At 38.2% G+C, this 18,488-nt stretch overlaps 1 protein-coding gene across 1 annotated transcript in view; it reads right to left on the bottom strand.

Moving 5' to 3' along the window:
• stxbp5l (syntaxin binding protein 5L) overlaps nt 1-18,488 on the bottom strand; it is a 134,930-nt gene that overhangs the window by 10,368 nt on the left and 106,074 nt on the right. Inside the window, exons 13-14 of the mRNA XM_017309306.1 lie at nt 17,601-17,669; nt 13,708-13,773 (exon numbers count right to left, since the gene is read on the bottom strand). Coding sequence (XP_017164795.1) covers nt 13,708-13,773; nt 17,601-17,669 — 135 coding nt within the window. The remainder of the gene's footprint in view (nt 1-13,707; nt 13,774-17,600; nt 17,670-18,488) is intronic.

Here is an 18,488-nt window from a genome sequence, read left to right as displayed (position 1 = left end):
TGCATTTTTACCAGGTTTTTTATGACAGACGAACACAAGGGCAAGCAGATTAGTGAAGTGCAACGAAAGTGATAAATTATGTTCAGATTTTTTGCAAATGAAAACCTGAATATTGTATCCAAATTGGATTCCCTTACTCCAATCTGTTAACAGAAATGTTATTTTTTGACAGTCATTCCAATATATATATGATAGTTTTTCACCACCGTTGCATTTTGCATGAAGGCCAAAATATTTAATTTTACTCTTTAAGGCAAAAAATGTTATATAACCTAACAATGTTTTTAACTTCTCACAAATGTTGACCTTCATCTATCTGCTGTGTTTTTTGGTTTGCACAATACTGTTTTTTATTAACACTTTTCTTACTTTTCTTACTTTGTAAAAAAATTTAAACCATGTATCATTTCCCCTCCACTTCATCTACAACTTTGTGTTTGTCTGTTACATAAAATCCCAATGAAATAGATTCAATTGTGTGGTTGTAATGTGATGCATGAAAAAAGTTCCTACTTGTTGTCAAGGATAAACACCAACAAGATGGTAATTCTTTTACTAAAAAAAACTAAAGTAAACGGTTTGGACATTTTTTATTCTGGCATAAAAATTTTCACTCTTACCATTGCTGAAAATAATATTACTGTACCTTCATTAAAAAAAAAAAAAGTTTGTAATGAAGTCAGTTGGAGAGATAAGTAGGGACAGGCACGTTTTATGTTGAAAAGCAGAAATTGTCAGTGTGGACATCCCATGTCATACTGCAGAAGGACAGCAAGGGAAACCCGAGATCATGATGTGTAGCAGTTAGAGGTGCATGCGGGGGTGGACGCGTTGTATCTGTAATGTAGGTGATCCAGTCAAAATGAAGGAAGAACTGTTTGAGAGAGAAATGATCCAGTTACAATGAGAAAGGGCAGCGAGTGATCCAATACTGAAAAGCAACGGTTGTCGATGAAGGAAAGATTGAGGAAAACCAGAAGATGGTCCAATCATGGCAAAAGCGATAGAAAGCCTCAACTTTGAATATGAGTATGAGTTACAAAATCACCTTTATAAACACTTGCAAAATGTAGAAGAAACAGACACAGTAGATTCAAATGAAATCAAAACACGCGAAAGGGCCAAAATAGACAAACACCTCAGGCCGACAGTCTTATGGGCTGGTTGAAAAAAAAAACAGAGAAAGTCATAAGGAAATGGAAAAAGTAGTGAGAAGAATAAAAAAAAGGTTCTTAAGCAACAGAAAAGCCTAAAATCTTTGAGAAAAACAGAAAATAAACAACTTAAAGGAAATCAAGTGAAAACTGCTGGCTTTCGCCTACCGTACCAAGATCAGTCTTAAGATCTGTGGGCAGACTTAACTTTCTGCCGGGTCCCTTTACTGAAACAAAAGAATAGGAAACAAACAACCGGTTAATCCCTTCAAATAAAAATAAGTAAATAAAGGAATTAAATAAATAAGAAGAAAACAAAGCTGATGTAATCTATGTTAAATAATGAGAAACAAAGTCCAAAAAACAAAACAAAATAGAAAACTTAATAAAACATAACTCAGTCAAATGAACAAGGAACCAGTGCATGCAGATTTGTGCAGTTGCATAAGGCAGGCAAGACGCATGCTCTAAGGTTTTCCCAGGCCATTGTTCACATTGTTCTACAATACTAGTAACACCCAAGACTGATGTGGTGGTAGAAAACCGCTCTCTGCTGGGTGAAACGATCACTTTCTCCTGTTCATTGAATTATTTAACATCCATTTGTTTAGTTTATTTAGAGTATTTAAAAGGAAATAAATTCATGTCAAGTGCTTTTTATTTTCAGAGGCCTGGGATGTCTCACATGGAGGCAGAAATAAACAGAATGACACCCCATGGTGCCGATACAACAGTCACAGTCAGACACTGAAGGCAACGGAAACAGCTCAGTGAAACATTTTGCAAGCATTTTACAGTAAGTAGAGAACTGTAAAGGTTGAAGTTGAGGTGCTAGAAGTCAGTTCCATCTCAAAAAAAAGAAAAAATAAACCAGAAAAACGGATTATTGTTTACTTATTTCTTCTGAATGATTTAGTTGACACGTGGAAGACAGAAAATGGTTTTTATATGATGCCTGGTAATTTTAATGACCAGAAGAAAAATGGCATGACCATGAATTTCAGTTTTTTTTTTCTGTTTATTTTCATTTCATCTTTGTTTTCAATTTATTGGTGGAGGGCAAAAAAAAAAAGAAAGAAATCAAAGGAGTCAACAGATTTCTTTGTGAAAAAGAAGTGGACTCAGGTTTCTATCCTTCTGCTGTTAAATGCCAAAGAAACAAAGAGCGCAGGATAGGAGGTAAAACACTATTGTTAAAATTTTGACAAAAGTAAACTGGGTGGAGTTTTCTCAAGATGCTTTCGTCCACAGATTTACCTCCAGTTCAGTGTTACCTGATACTCCAATGACAATATCATCATCTTCTGGAAAATACTGGGGAAAAAAAATCTAATTATACAGAATAAATTAGAAATGTATGAGGGCATAATTTAAAGAGTCTATTTCTGACTCACTTCATTGGATTTTTTCCAACATTGAGTGCAGACCTTCAGATTAATGCTACTAATGAGATAACAGACGAGCATTATGTTTTTCATATATATTAAGGATCTGATGCTGCAGCAGCAATATGAAATACTGACTGCAAGAGATACAATAACAGGAAAACTATTCTCATATAAACCTGTTGCACACAGATAGTTCTCGCTGTGCAATTGCTCCTTCGCTGACTGAACACCTCATAAAATCATGTTAATCAGAACAAACAAGTGGGGCTGATCTGATGAGCCAAGGGGCCAATCAGCGTAAAATTAAGAGTAAGCCTAATAATTGATTGCAGTAAGACAGTGTCTTTGCATTGCATGTTAAACATATAATGTCTCGCAAAAATATTCACCTTCTCCGTTTATTTTGCTTTTTTTTTTTCTTGCAAAACAGCTTTGAGCTATATTGGATTTGGGGTATTGCACTAAATACAAGAGATCCTGAAGGTATGGTGGTGGTAGAATCATGATGAGGTTTCATTATTGTATATTCATTGAGTTTGCAATGCCTCACAAAATATCAGCCCCTTATTTTCTTTTCTTTGTCCTGCAACTTGAACTCATCACAGTTTTAAGGGGGAAGGGAGCATTACTAGAAGCTAGGGAAGAAAAACATTCCAAAAGTGTGATCCTGAATATGTTACTTATACATTTATGTGGCCTGAAAGAGTTTTTTTCCATCTCTCAAATTTCTTAATTGAAATTTTCAGTTGGTTCTTTCATCTTAACAACTGCAGGCATAGTAATGTAGAAGCTCCTGTTATCAATACACAAAACAGATCTACTGTAACTGGTGTCACAGTCAGACCCCAACTCTTGCCATGAGCAAGATTAAATTCACACAACATTACAAAATTAGTGGATCAGATCGTAAATGGACTCTGTACTTAATCTGATTCTTAGTTAGATGTGATTAAATGCAACAAAGCTCAACCAACAGCAAATAAGGTGAATATTTTTATGAGACACAGTGTATGATTGGTTAGAGAAGTAGAGAAACAACACATTTTTTTCCCAGTGGATGTCAGTTGTATGGAATACATGGTAATTTTTGTGTTAAAAATCACCATGTCATGGTGATTTCATGTCACTTTAAACACAACAGCAGTTTTTGGAGCAAAGGCTTCAAATGTGATGTCAGCCGTCTTTCCTCGCTCATTTGCATATCTTTATGTGAAGAAATTGCACAACAAATGATTTTCCATTGGTTGCCCTACAGCAAAAACCATCTTTAAAGTTATTTTTCTGACCCTGCGAGTACTTGCTTTCTCTCTACAAATATAAAACATTTGCTCAAGGCAAAAATAAACATTTAACTGTTCTCCAAAATGCTCTGGCAGTGCTCAGCAGTTTTTTCTTTTTTGCACTAGGCGAAAGTCGACATTTTATCCTTCCACACAGACAAGCCATCACTTTACAGCCACATACAGTGGCTCTTAAAAACRTCTACAAAAAGTAGACTTTTTGTATCTTGACTGCATAATGATAATTTGCACCTACTCTGCCCTGATTCTTCAATGACAGACTCATAATCACTGTTCGGTATTACAAACCTTAAATCTACGAAATGGGATGCTGACATCACATATGAGGCTAATTCATGAGACTAAAACACACATTGCTAAACTGACAAACAGAGCAAGCTGTATTAATATTYATCAGCCCTGCAATTGGCCACTCAGAGGGCTCATGCAGTTAGTTAGAGACAAGACAAGGCGATGACGAATGTTAGCCAAGAGGACAACAAGATAAGTATGTGAGTTTATTGACACACAGACAAAAACCCCGAGCACTACGGTTTGGGAAAACAGCTTGTCGCCTTTTAGTGGCAGAGATGAGTGACTCTAGAGGAGGCACTTGTTGAATAATGCCACATAGGAGCAGTATCCAACTGGAATGCAACCCCTTCCTCTTCTTCTTAAGCCCACCTGCGTCACAGCATTGGAGAGTGAGGAGGGATCCAAGGTCAAAGCCCAGGGCTGGTACATACGGCAAACATCACTGCRTGTGGAGCAGCGGAGACAATGACACCGCCCAGCAATCATCCACACAAAGCATGGAGCACACTGAAAAAACAGCCAGACACACTTTCTTCCCAGCAACAACGTGCTTGTTTACACTGCAAGCAAGCTCGTTCATGAGTCGTTCTGTTGTCACCAATGATGGCTAGGGAAGGTCTGATTAAGTTTTTCCTGCTGAATCATAAAAAGTATAGATTTATCTCAAAACCTGCATAATGTTCCCCATGTCTCTATKGTATTTCCATAACTCGAGTGCTGTAGAAGTCAGAAGTTTCACAGTGCTTTGCAAAGAATTGCAATCCCCAAACTTTTTCTAATTTTGTCACCTTACAACCACAAACTATGTTCATATTAATGGTACTTTAGGTGATACAATATAACCATGTGGTGTAAAACGCTAACACTGTTTGGGGCATTTGTATTTAGAACCTTGTGCTGCAATCACAGCTGCAAATCTTTTTGGGTACGTCTCCAAGAGCTTTGCACATCCATTCTTCTTTGAAATATAGCTAAAGCTTAGTCATATTGGATGAGGAGTGTCTGTGAATATCAATTTTCAAATATTTCTGGAAATTCTTAATTGGGTTTAGGTCATGATTTCCTTACTACCTTAAGGTCCAAGCCATGCGGGTGTATGTATGGGGTCATGTTCCTACAGAAATGTGAACCTTTGCCCCAGTCTCATGTTTTTGTGTATCTAAGAGGTTTTCTTGCAGAATTGCCCTCAACACATATTAACTCTGACAGCCTTTCTTGTTCTCACCAAAGAATAGCATCTCCACACTATTATTCTGCCACTACAGCGTTTAGGAAGAGGGAGGAGGTCTGTTTCGATGCAAGAGTAGTGTTAGTTTTCTGCCAGACATGGCATTTCTCATGTTTGTCATAAAGTTACATTTTTGTGTCATTTGACTAGTCCTCATCCTTTCACATTAGTGAAGGGAAGTTCAGCTCTTTTCAGAGAACCGGTTCTGGGAGCTGTGCTTTTTTGGCTCCCAAATAGCTCCAAATGTTTATTATATCCTGCAGCCTTGTATTGATTGACTCACCTGACTGTAAAGTTCTCATTAGTTAGACCGTCTTTTTGTAAGATACCATCCATCCATTTTCTGCCGCTTATCCGGGGTCGGGTCRCGGGGGCAGCAGCTTCAGAAGGGAGGCCCAGACTTCCCTCTCCCCAGCCACTTCTTCCAGCTCCTCTGGGGGAACCCCAAGGCGTTCCCAGGCCAGCCGAGAGACATAGTCCCTCCATCGTGTTCTGGGTCTTCCCCGAGGCCTCCTCCCGATGGGACGTGCCCGGAACACCTCACCAGGGAGGCGTCCAGGAGGCATCCTGACCAGATGCCCGAGCCACCTCAACTGGCTCCTCTCAATGTGAAGAAGCAGCGACTCTACTCCGAGTCCCTCCCGGATGACCGAGCTTCTCACCCTATCTCTAASGGAGAGCCCAGCCACCCTGCGGAGGAAACCCATTTCGGCKGCTTGTATCCGTGATCTCGTTCTTTCGGTCAGGACCCAAAGCTCATGWCCATWGATGAGGGTGGGAACGTAGATCGACCGGTAGATCGAGAGCTTCGCTTTTGTAAGACACMGCTAATAATAATTATCTTCCACCAGAGCTGTGGATCTCTGCAGCTCATACACACCTACCACATGACACTTTGCTGCTTCTCTGATTAATGGCCTAACAAGGCAGTGAATATAAATGCACATTACATTCTTTGTTTTTCTTTAAGTAAACAAATTAAATGAAAAAATGCATTTTTTATTCTGCTTCATGATTATGTGCCATTTTGTGTTGATAATCATACAAAATTCTATAAAATAATATGCAGTTTGTGAATGTAAAGTGCCAAATGCTCAAAAGTTCAAGGGGAATCTGTACTTCTGAAGGGACTCACTGTATTKTTTTTCCATTTTTCATCCTCTAATAGTGTTTAATTATGTCAAAGGTAATTTAAATAATTYGATTTCTGCTATCCTGTTAGTAGGGCTGCTCACAGTGTTGAAGCATAGCAAGCATGCAAGGTGAACACTGAAACAACCACCATCCTAAAACTAATGATCCTGTCTTCCTCACGTATTACATGTTTGCCACAGAACAAAAACCACAAGCAGGTGTCCGTGAAGAGGCCAAGATCCATGAGTCATCCCTCATCTTACCATTGTCCAGTAAGTAAAAGACTGGACTGCAGTGGCTGGCTCTCAGACTGGCCACAGGCTCTGGCAGGATGCGTGGATCATTGTGAAGGGAGGTTGGGTAATGAACTGAAACAGGAGAGCCAACAGAACAGACACAGACTTTTGAGGGAATCATGGGAGAGACGAACACATTGGGTGAAYTGGGGAGAAGAGAAACTTTGCAGATAATAGACAGGAATCAGATCTGAAGGTATAAAAAAAGGCATTAATGAGATATTTAGAAAATATTCTATTCCATCAACAGCTGACCACTCAGCAGTCTTGATTTGCTCCTAGCATAACAGTGAAAGAACTATCAATACTACCACAAGTACAACAAAAACTACCACCAGCCACAACTATTTATGACACTGCTACTATAACAYAATATTTTTGTGATAAACCAATTATAGCACAAACATACTGAAACATTTTTAACACAGTCGTAGTGCTATATCCACAAACATTAACAATAAACCAAACAATTATTGCCATGTTTCTAGCCCAAGTTACTTAATAAGCAATGCATCTTTCCCTCAGCTGCACCAATATTYGTTATTCTGATATCTAAAATCATTTTGACTGCAAAAAGTACAACTAACTGGATCCCATGGAAACAATGACAAAGATTTGTACAGCTGATACAATCAGCGTCACATTGACYATAGTACTTATTATTTATTCAACTATAAAACTACTGAAAGTAAAATGTAAGACAATAAAGYTAAAATCACATGTAGGTTTTGTCAAAAGAGATTTTTCTTGCTTATCTTAGTGTTTGCAAATTCCAACATGAAAAAAAWTTACAAACCATATAATCCCATTTTACAACTAGACAATGTAATATTTACCTAATCGTCAATCATGTATCTTCTTTGTATATTAATGTTTTGTTCATAATGCTGTGGCAATTCAAAGATCATTTCAGGTAATTTTGTAGAGATTCAGTAATGCAATGTGTTTGCATACAACCATCTCAGTAATGGTACTAATTAATGGAAATGGAAAACTAATGGAAAACTAATTGGTCATTGATTATACCAAGACAGTGTATTTACTGCATATTTTTAGTATGCTATATCATTACACCAGGATTCAATCAGAAACTGCCACATAGAATTCAAAACATGCCACACAAAGACAGACGTTACCATTATGTTTCATTGTCTATTTATTTTGTATTTTCACATTTAGAGAAGCCGGTTTTCTCTGGACTGACATGACTTGCGCCTCTCATGATAGCAGCTGTGTTACGTTTGTGCTGCTTTGTTTTTCAAACATTGGTTAAATTTYTGGTGCAGRTGTTGTWTGTTTGGACAATTATTCCTTCTGGTTTTGGATGATGTGCTGCTGGAAGGATTTTGACATTACATTTTTACTTTTGGACAGCTACKATGATATGTATCCATGGCAACRAGGTATGCTTTGTCCACCTGGGAGCTGCTGACTAGCATCTCGAAAGCTCAACCAATGCCTGACCTCTGACCCCAAATCCCAAAGAAGTTGAACAGGAGGCTTCATGGAGCTGAGAGAGAAGGAAGAAGTTCAAACCACCTCTGCCATCCATCACAATAGGTAGGCAGAGATTACATTAGTTAGCACCTAATATAATATAGTTATACCATATGGTATAACTATATTATATTATAATACCCCGGATACCTCGCCCGGAACGTTAGCTGGAGATGGGCACCAGCAACCCTCCCGACCCCACTGAGGGACAAGGGTGAAAGAAAATGGATGGATGGATGGATATTATAATATAATGGTGTTTTTTTCTCCATGTTTCTCTTAAAATATATTTTCTGATTAAAAGAAGAAAACAAGAATGTTGAATTAGCATTTTTGTTTAAACTTTGTTATGGAAATAGAGACATTGATTTATGTGTACTGTCGCACTTCAAATGGAGTCAGTGTGACAGGGAGGGAGGGCTGAGTGCCCTGATATACAATGATGGACTTACAGGTGGAGTMAAATATTTACTTGTTCTCATGAAACGATTGATAAAATGGGATTTATTCTTGACGGATAAAGTGTTTATTTTCTCAAAACTCTATTTTTTTAACCTTTTCCAAAGTTTTACTCTTGGTAATAAAGTTATTATAACTTTCAAACAGTGTATATTTGAGGAAAATTTATACTTTTTTCATTGGATTGTTGAATTTTAGCAAAATATCTTACTTTGATATAATTCTGCATAGTTGTTTTGTTCTACTATTAAGTCTGAGGTTTCTCACAATTAATTGCATGGAAGTTTCAGGTTTGAAGGACCTCTGCTGAATTTATCCTTCTAGGTCCAGTTCCCATCAGTCACTTCCGATCTTATTAGACTGACTGAGGGTCAGCTATAAACCCTACTACGGCTACTTGTGGCTGGAAATTCACAAGAATAAAGGTAACACATAACCCCAAAACCACCGACCCCTGGAAATAAAAAGAGGCATAATGTGCCAGGTGTGGAGGGAGACAATGTGCAGTCAGCGGACAGGCCAATTACTGCATCTTATGGCAACAGAAAAATAAGAAAAATGTCAAAACAGAGAGATGAAGATTTGTTAAGAAGAAATCTACAACTATGCTTTTAGTTACCGACACATGGGGTGAATAAGGACAATTGCYGACTTGTTTAATAAGCTGTCTGAGGGYGTRTACGGCTTTGAGCAGACACAGCAAACCTGGTTTGCCAGGGGCAGAGAAGTAGCATCTAATAGCCACAAAGAAGAGTGGCAGTGTGTATTCATCCAGAGAAAACAGGCCGTGAACTCTCAGTCTGCCAAGCAGAGCACAGCTGTGCCGTCTAATATTACTGGAACAATAACACGTTTCTGTGTGTTTTTTTTTAATCATTCTCCAATTAATTTGCAACAGGTATTGAGATGCAGGGGAAACAATTCTAAAGGTGATCRTATTAATTTTCATCCTGTAATTCTAATGCTATAAAACGGTCTTTATATGCTTTATGGGTATGTTCTCCTATCGACAAAATGTGAATCAGAGATGTTCACGCAGTGTCATGTTCTACATACATATACATGTGCTTTTCATCCATCTATACATACATCATGTCTTCTTTTAATGAACCAATGACAAACCTGTTGTTAAAGTGAATGCCCGTGACCTAGACGACGAGACAGCTGTGAAAGACGTGGCACCACAAAAGAAAAGAACATCTTGTCCTAGTCACGTTATTTTGTCCTTGTGGTCTCAAMAGAAGGCAAGGCTGGTGAGAACACATGTGAAAACAGGTGACACATATCCTACATTATATTCTAAGAGGGAAAAAAATAATTTTGACAAACTCAGAATATATTGTAGTAAAAAAATGTGTGGGCTCTTTAAATGCATGATAAACACTACRACTCGTAATCTTAGCAAATTAGCTGCAGTGCAAATAAATACTAATTTACAGCACTTATTTATGGTTGTCCGAATCAAGATAATCAGYCTTTTAAAACGTTCCTTCAAAGCCTCAAAACGTTTCCATGATACTGCTACAACAGTTTTACATCGTTTAAATATCATGTTGCTCAATRCTGCCTCTCCCCCACATGTTCCTGCAAACTCTGCTGGCCGAAAAAAAAGGTAACTACACTTTTTTAACCAAAATTTATGCTATTTATCAAAAAATCAAGAAGAGGAATGGAATCAGATTTTAACTTTTACTCAAGTCAATTCCTGGAAAGACTCACATCATACAAAATAAAAGTTTTTGAGAAGTCTAGTTGAGAAGTCCTGTTGAAAGACCTTAAGCAGCCTGTTTGTCATTAAAAACAACTTCAATGTGGCTCAGTCAAAGAAAAAAGGGCCAAAATTCTTCCATAGAAAGTTCAAATTTGCAAGTTATCTCAAAAGCACCATAGCACTTCTTGCCACCAGGAGTGGCACAACCATTTAATCGGTTTAGGTGGCAATTCRATTTTCAGATACATCTCATCAATAGCCACTTAAACATGTCGAAACACAAAAAAAGAATAAATTTGAAAATTGGCAAAAACCTTTTCAGAAAATTGAAGAACAGACGCTGAGTTTTCTCCTACTACTTCACACAAACCAACAGATTAGGAGCTCAGCCCAAGGACACCTCAGTATATGGAGTGGGAAGACTGAGAAAACCGCCAACCCGTCAATTGACAGAAGTTTCTCCCTATCCACTTCTGATCTGCTAGACAACTGAAAGGGCACATTTYATAGTCTAATTTATGCATTATACCCTAATCAAGAGATTCCAGTCTCTTCRTTCCAGTTGGACACCCTGAGACGTGGARTGGGCCGACTGAGATCAAACTGCCAACCTTTCAATTGGCAAATGTTTTCCTTTTTAATGACTGTCAACATGCTACTATTGTTTGTTTCTCAGTAAACCTGTAACATACACTGCTTCATATTCTTATTMTTATTCTCCACATGCAGCACTGTTATTTATTATACACACACGTACATGCTGATGAGCACATTAGGGTAATACAGGGCTGAGTGTCTTGCCAGAAGACACTTTGAAGCATGAAGGACAATTTAACGGGCTGTACTGAGCCGACAACCTTCCAATTGGTGGGTGACCAGTTGAACACTCAAGCCACAGCTGCCAGAGTTGATGCCAGCTCGTTCTTTCTGGGTAAGCCCTCAGGGTCTGCCATTTTGGAACCGGCCACAACATTAGATAAGCTAGAACTTTACACCACACTTGCCCCCCAAAACAGAGCTCTATCAAAAAGAGGTCTTGCAGAGATAACTGGGAGATTCTTATCAAGGAAGCATTTCTGTGCCCTTGGCTTTCTGAGGACAGCGGGAGGAAGAAAAGCTGAGGTTTTGACGCTGAAAATTGTGTCAGGTGAGTGGCCTCTTTTAAAGTAATTTAAAGGCCCAGATCTGTGGGGGTTTGTGAGGATAGAATCTAACAAAACAACATGCCTCAGAGCCAAGCAGGGTCATCACCTGTTTGGACAGGTGCAAAGATGAGGTGTTGGCAGCTGGTCAGGAGGGCAGCAGCTGTGGTCCTGATGGATGGTCGTCAAAACACTACGTTTTTTTCAGAATGAAATAAAAGGTTCCCATCATGGCACAATTCCCAAAAGTCTAATTTCTCTGCAAAGTGAAATATATTGACAACCTACACATAACGAAACCTTTAAGTTATCCACATTCACATGTTTGATAAACGGACTCAATCCTGTCACACAGAGGTCTGCTTTGGCGTACCTGTATCTGGGAGAACAAACTAGATTTTACTGCAACTCTCTCTTATTTCGACGATGTAACATTTTCAGTCCAAAACATCCTCAACTCTCCTTAGCCGTTCCCAAGAAATTGCTGGACATAACCTCACAGACAGCCAAAGTTTTAAATTAGCCACTATCTGTTGAGAGGTCTCAGAAATTGAGTGCAATTTCCTGAGATGTGAAGAGATTCTTAAATTGTTCCTTGTCTCATCAAAARGAAGAAYCAGACTGGAATAAATTGGCCATCAAGGCAAATATTAGAAAGGATTTCTCACTGACAGAAATTATAGAAGCAGCATCATTGCTGAAACAGGCTCTCAAAAATAGATTTTTTTGATGACACACCACTTTATTGGGTGGCATCACATTACTCTGTATTATATTTCCCAATATTCATTCTCATCCCTGCTGATCAGTCCATTTTATATAATTCCATTCTCAATGACACCTAAAATCAGGCATTTCCTTCATATTCMTCATCATCATTTTGCCTGTGTTTGACAACAATTACTTGAAACTGAGAAAAGCAATACATATGTTGCTGAGTGTCAAAGTCTGATACTTTGAAGTCTTACATAATCTTTTCTGTTACCCATAGTGTTAAATTATCTATCAGTGGTCATAATGTTAAGGCAGGTCAAATATTTAAAGCTAAGAAAGTCCTGTTTTAACAAAATGAGCAAAATTGTTAGTCTCTTTACCACAGTCACATCCACTGACAAAACCATTCTGACCTTTAAGTCCTGAAAGTGCTAAAATAAAATGTCTCGCTATGACTAACACAAAAGCACCTCCACAATGCACCCCCTTTTTCTCTTCAACATGCAAAACTCAACAAACTGCAATCAAGCCACTGAGTATTTTAATCAAACATCCATACAGCAAAAACATTCAGTAGCCCATGTCAGTGGTTTGACCCTGCTTTTCTATACGGTGTCATATTTCTAATGAAAGAGACAATATAATGAATAGAACATCACCTATACGCATACACAGACTGCTGGGATATATGGATTGTTACACAATTGCACCTTTCAGAAGGCAAACCTCTTTCATCATACATCCTGTATAATCTAATACAACCAGCTCCCTCTSAGACGCTAACAAACACTTAATAGACAGGAGATCAGAAGAGTTTTTAAATGATGCCGTATAAATAGGACTAAAACAGCTCAAAGAAAAAAGAGGGTTATATAAACTGAGACCTTACCAGCCCAACTTCAAAAACGTGATTATAACCACAGCTGCCAGATGCTTTATCAACTTTAGATGACAAGTCAAAGATGCACATAGAAAGAGGATGAAAAGATGATTGGGGGACTTTTTTTTCTTTCTTACCTTTGTGAAAACATAATTCTGTTGGATTAAAGAAATGAAAGAAAATAACAGCTGCGGTTGTGGAAAAACACATCAGATATTCTACTCCACTTCCATCATCTTTGCGACTTTTTAATCAAAGACTTCCAGCTAATCCCACAGAACGTGAGCTGCCATTTTAAACAGCTGCCACGCTCATCGAGTGAAGATGCTCATGTGATGGGTGAAGTGACCGAGGGCTGTAATACAAGTTAAAAGTCAACAGCAACCCAGCATAGTTTCAAAGTGCAAGCAATGAAACAGATGCAAACTTTGAGCAAGAATTAGGTAGAGGTAAATGTGGCTGTGTTGTGTGTGCGTGTGTGTGTGTGTAGGCATGTGTGGGTRGGTTACCTGAAGTGGGCGACTTGCTTCTTTCCATGTCTATGGACTGCTGGTTGTCAGTGAGTTCAGTAAGGCCTGCCGCAGCCAATCACAGCCAAGAGGAGGAAGAGAAGACACACATTCAGTCAAAACTTTCTGTAACCATTTTATTGATACAGATGAATCATTGAAAAAAAMCAAATTTGTATCAGCCACGCAAAACTTTTAAAAGGGATAYTTATACTTATTTATTGGCACCTCTACTGTAGATGTAGGGATAGCATTAAAAAAAATACAAGTCTTTTATGACTAAGTCTAACACAGAAATGCTATAGAAATATCTACTTTGTGRTTTGAATGCAACCATTTATCTGAATGATGTCCAATCCATTCTCACCTTAAAACGTCTGCTTAACTCTGCTCTACTCTATAATCTATTCTGAAAATGCTCCAAGTGGGTTGCACGTGAAATAAAATGTTGAATATGTGAGAAAGCACTTTAGTATGACAGTTAGTGGAGGAGCTGTGATGCTGTGGGCCTGCATCTCTTCCAAAGACCCTGGAGACATCTTTTTAAACACATCACCTCATGAACTCTGAAACACCAAGGCATGCAAAAAAAGAGCAAGACTGTCACTCAATCTTTCAACAAGATAACTTCAAAATATATGATCAAACCAACACAGAGATTCTAACTTTCCTCAACTGGCATCACAGTCCTTAAGCCTAAATCCCAAAGAAAACCAATGGAATCAAGTGGATAGAAGTAAGCATCAGACAGGACCAGGGAGTTTTGATGATCTAGAGAAAAAGTGAAAACATCTCAGTATCAGACTCTGTGTGCTCCTACTTTGTGAAATCTCATGAGGAGGAGACTTCGCACTGACCTGGGGAAACTGGTTCTACAAAGTATCAAGGGCTTGACAAACCTGTTTGTCCCTGTGCACACAAGTCACTGCAGACAAGCATGCAATCTATTTTGACCATTTTAAACTTAGCTAAGCGTTGCCCTCAGTGACGGACAGCTTTCAATACAATCCCTTAGGAGCTGATAATGCACTGGTTTCAGTGTTTCCACAGAAGAGAACAACAAAGTGATTTCGGACCAGAATATGAATATAGTGTCTGTATCCTTGTTCCTCTGAGAAATCAATGCTCCACACTGTGAAAGCAGCTGTTCTCTCCCCACTGCATTTCTTAAAAACAAGATTTGTTGTCCCCCACCCCCGACTATGATCCGATTCTTTGTTTTTATTATCTGCTGTGTGTTTGTCTCTACCCTCTGACACTAACTATTATTGTCCCTGTCGGTGCGCGTATCCAACATGATACTTGAAATTATGCTGCATGTGGCTGTCCTCAGAGAGGTCTCTGTGGGTGGGTGATGGAATTACGCCATGAAGTGGAGTGGACAGTAGAGGACACTAGGAGGTAACAATTAAGCCTTAACAGCAGGGTGACAATAATGTTGCTGTGCTTTTGTTAAAACCAATTATTTCTTAATGTGGGATTGTTTTTCCCCTCTAAATAAATTGTACTCAGCTTAAAGCACTTTGAATTGACTTGTTGCTGAAGTAAGCTATACGAATACACTTTGCCTCGTCTAAAAGTTGCATTTTTCTACAAATTTCCCAATGTGTACAGGTCTACACCTCCTTATCAGTGATGCCAATAAATATCAAAGTACTTATTGAATATAATTATTGCCAATAAATAAATGATATTAAAATCAAGGTTTTTTTTGTGCTGGGTGAAACTTTAATTTCATGTTAACGGGGACTAAATTTTCTCCACAAGGAGCAGAGTGGCTGATTGTCAGTGTGACCTGCACTACAGTCTGATTAAAATATGGAACTACTTTTGGTGCAGAAAAAAAATACATTGAGATGTAAATGTGAACAATAATTTAGTATATATAGCACGTAGTGCAAATCACACTTTAAAGTGACATAGACAAACAATCAAAACACAAACCAAACACAAGTCCAATCAAAATCTGATTGCATGCAGCAAGCACAGGTCAAAATGCAGTCATTTCTCTTTCAAAAAAATCAAAACAAACCACATCTGCTCACATAACTACACCCTGATCTCACTGTCAATGTTTGCTGTCTGATATGCATTCACTGTGGRCTCATTAAAAGCCTCACTGAGTCGTCACAAATTTTCAATAATTAAATTATTTCCCACTCAGTCAAAAGTTCTAACAAACCATCTGGTTTCTAATTTTGTCTTGGTGAATGTCTAAAGACTTGACAGACAGTTCGAGTGAAAGGTCTCAGTAAAACATTTTTATTGGATAGATCAAGAATTTATGTGAAACCGTATCCCACAAAGAATAAATCATACACATACATTTCAATCCAGTGCAGGAACAATTCAAGTTTCAAAGTTTAATGTAGTTAAAATATACATCAGTTGAAGCCTAGAATATTTATAATTTGCTCTTACTAAACTCAAGACTTTTTCTCTCTTTCCTGCAGAGAACATCATTTAGACATGACTGAAACTGAAGTAGTCCTCTACAGTGGCTTTCACAAAGATCCCTACTCCTTAAAGGGTTTCCCATTTGGCTCGTTACAACAAAAACCCTCAATGTATTTCACTAGGATTTTATGTGATCGAGCAACAGAGAGCAACATATCTTTGTCAAGTGGAATGTAAACACACAATTAAGCCCAAAGTTATTTTCCTTTAACCAAAAACATGGAGCCTGATGTTAAATTAAACMGATATCTCTCAAAAGATAATAAAACAAAAGTTGGAAAACAACAATTTCTGTTTTTCTTTAGAGCTTATTAAAAATGGAATTTCAGAAATTATTTATACTCTTCTTAATGACTACTTAGGTTTGATCAGCTTCAGCTGGATACTCTGGCTGGATTCCCACATAATATGACTTCCAGTCAAACTTTTTTACATTGTGGACAACAAGGAGAAATATGGATTAACTTATGACTGTTGGGAGTATAATTTTTGAGAATAATTTTGGGCTTAAGTGTAACGTTTCCAAAAATTTTCAGACATAAAAATCTAAAATGTGSAATGMATTTGCACTGAGCCTCCTTTACTATGACATCCCAAAATAAAAGTAAGTGCAACCAGCAGATTCCAGAAGTAACCTAATGAGTGATTAGCTTATAAAGCCATATTCAAAGTTTTGGAAATCTTCTGTCAAAGTTAAGCCAATTTTCTAAATATGGAAAGGAAAAAKCACAACTTAAGACCTTTACAGACATGTTTGTCCATCAAAACTGATTGGCTAGGCAAGGATATTATTATTCAAAGAAGCAGAAGAGACTTCTTTGGGCCTCTGGAGGAATCAATATAGTAACTTATGCACTCATATCTGGCCTATGTATTGGAGAGGATAAAAAGAAAGTCAGTGTCGAACAAAAGCTACAAGAAATACACAAGAATTTTTAATTTTGCAAAAGCCATGGCAGACAAAATTCTGGTCAGTGTCTGGAGGTGAAAAGCTATAAGAATCTGATTCTCCAAGCTATGGCTCTTAGGGGAGAATACAAATGCACACCACACTTTTCAGATTTTTAATTGAAACCCAAATTTCATTTTCTTTCGACATCACAATTATGCACCGTTTTGTCCGGATCTATCAGATAAATCCCTCAACAAAACGCTTTGAAGTTTGTGCCGATAATGTCACAGAAGATTCAAGGCCCCAGGAATGCCTTTGAAATTCATTGCACATGGCACAATTTTCTTTCGGATTTGCCATTATGCTGAAAAATAGGTTTTAGACAATTTCTTCAACTTGTTGCTTCGGAATGTGTCCAAATCTGTTCCTATGTCTGTCCTCTCCACCAAAAACCTATTAGAGACGCACCCACCCAGCCCCGCCACTCACACACATTCACAGAGTTCTTTCACGCCAGCCTTTACTGTAGGAAGGCCCGACTTACTCTGATAGGATGTACGGATCCTTTTCTTTGAATCTGAATAAAAGTTTGACAGGCCGCGCATGCAATGCTCTGTCAGGCAGGCCCCACATGCCCACATCAGCAGCCACAGAGTCACCAATAGGTGGGGGAGGAGGAGGCAGTRGAGGAGGAGAGGGAATGAAGGAGAGAGGAGGAAGAGATGTGGGAAGAGATTCAAGACAAGACATGAGATAGGACGGAGGGAAGAGAGCGAGTGAGTGATAGCATTGCGAGTAGGGTGAGAAATGGCAGAAGGAGAGAAGATAAAGGAGTGATGTCAAGAGGGAGAAAACATATTTTTAGGGAGAAAGGCAGATAGGAGGAAAGGGAGGGAGGAGGGGGGGGGAGAGAAGAACACACAGGCTTAGAGTGGAAAAGAAAGTGAGAGCAAGCAGCAACTGAGTTAGTGTCAGGGGAGGACAGACAAGATATACCGGCGGCTCCAGCAAACTCCAGAAATGCTGATGCTGATAGGTAATTTGCTCAAAAACCACTGTGTTAGCAGGAGAGATATCATTACTGAGAGGCAGACATAAAATAAATCTCTTGTTGCGGAAACTAATTGCTTTGTAAATAAAAACATTGCACTTTGTGGCTAAACTTTACCTCAGTAATGACAMGGTAACTCCAGTTAATTAATAAAGTAGCAACATAAAGTACTTAATTTAAAAGCAATATTTCAAACTAGATGCACAGTTTTCAAGTGTATTTCCTTGGGATTGTTATTGATGAATACACAGTGCAGTAAGAAAGTGTTTTCTCCTTTCCAACTTTATTTTATGTTTTTTGCTTTTCTTGACATTTTTAATTTAATTATATTGTCTACTTTTGATATCAGAAAGTTCATTTGAGTAAATACAAAACATGGTT

The sequence above is a fragment of the Poecilia reticulata genome, linkage group LG2 (assembly GCF_000633615.1).
Source record: "Poecilia reticulata strain Guanapo linkage group LG2, Guppy_female_1.0+MT, whole genome shotgun sequence".
In the NCBI taxonomy this organism is placed as follows: domain Eukaryota; kingdom Metazoa; phylum Chordata; class Actinopteri; order Cyprinodontiformes; family Poeciliidae; genus Poecilia; species Poecilia reticulata.
Note: the sequence above shows the minus strand (reverse complement) of the source record. Positions and strands in the feature narration are given on the sequence as shown.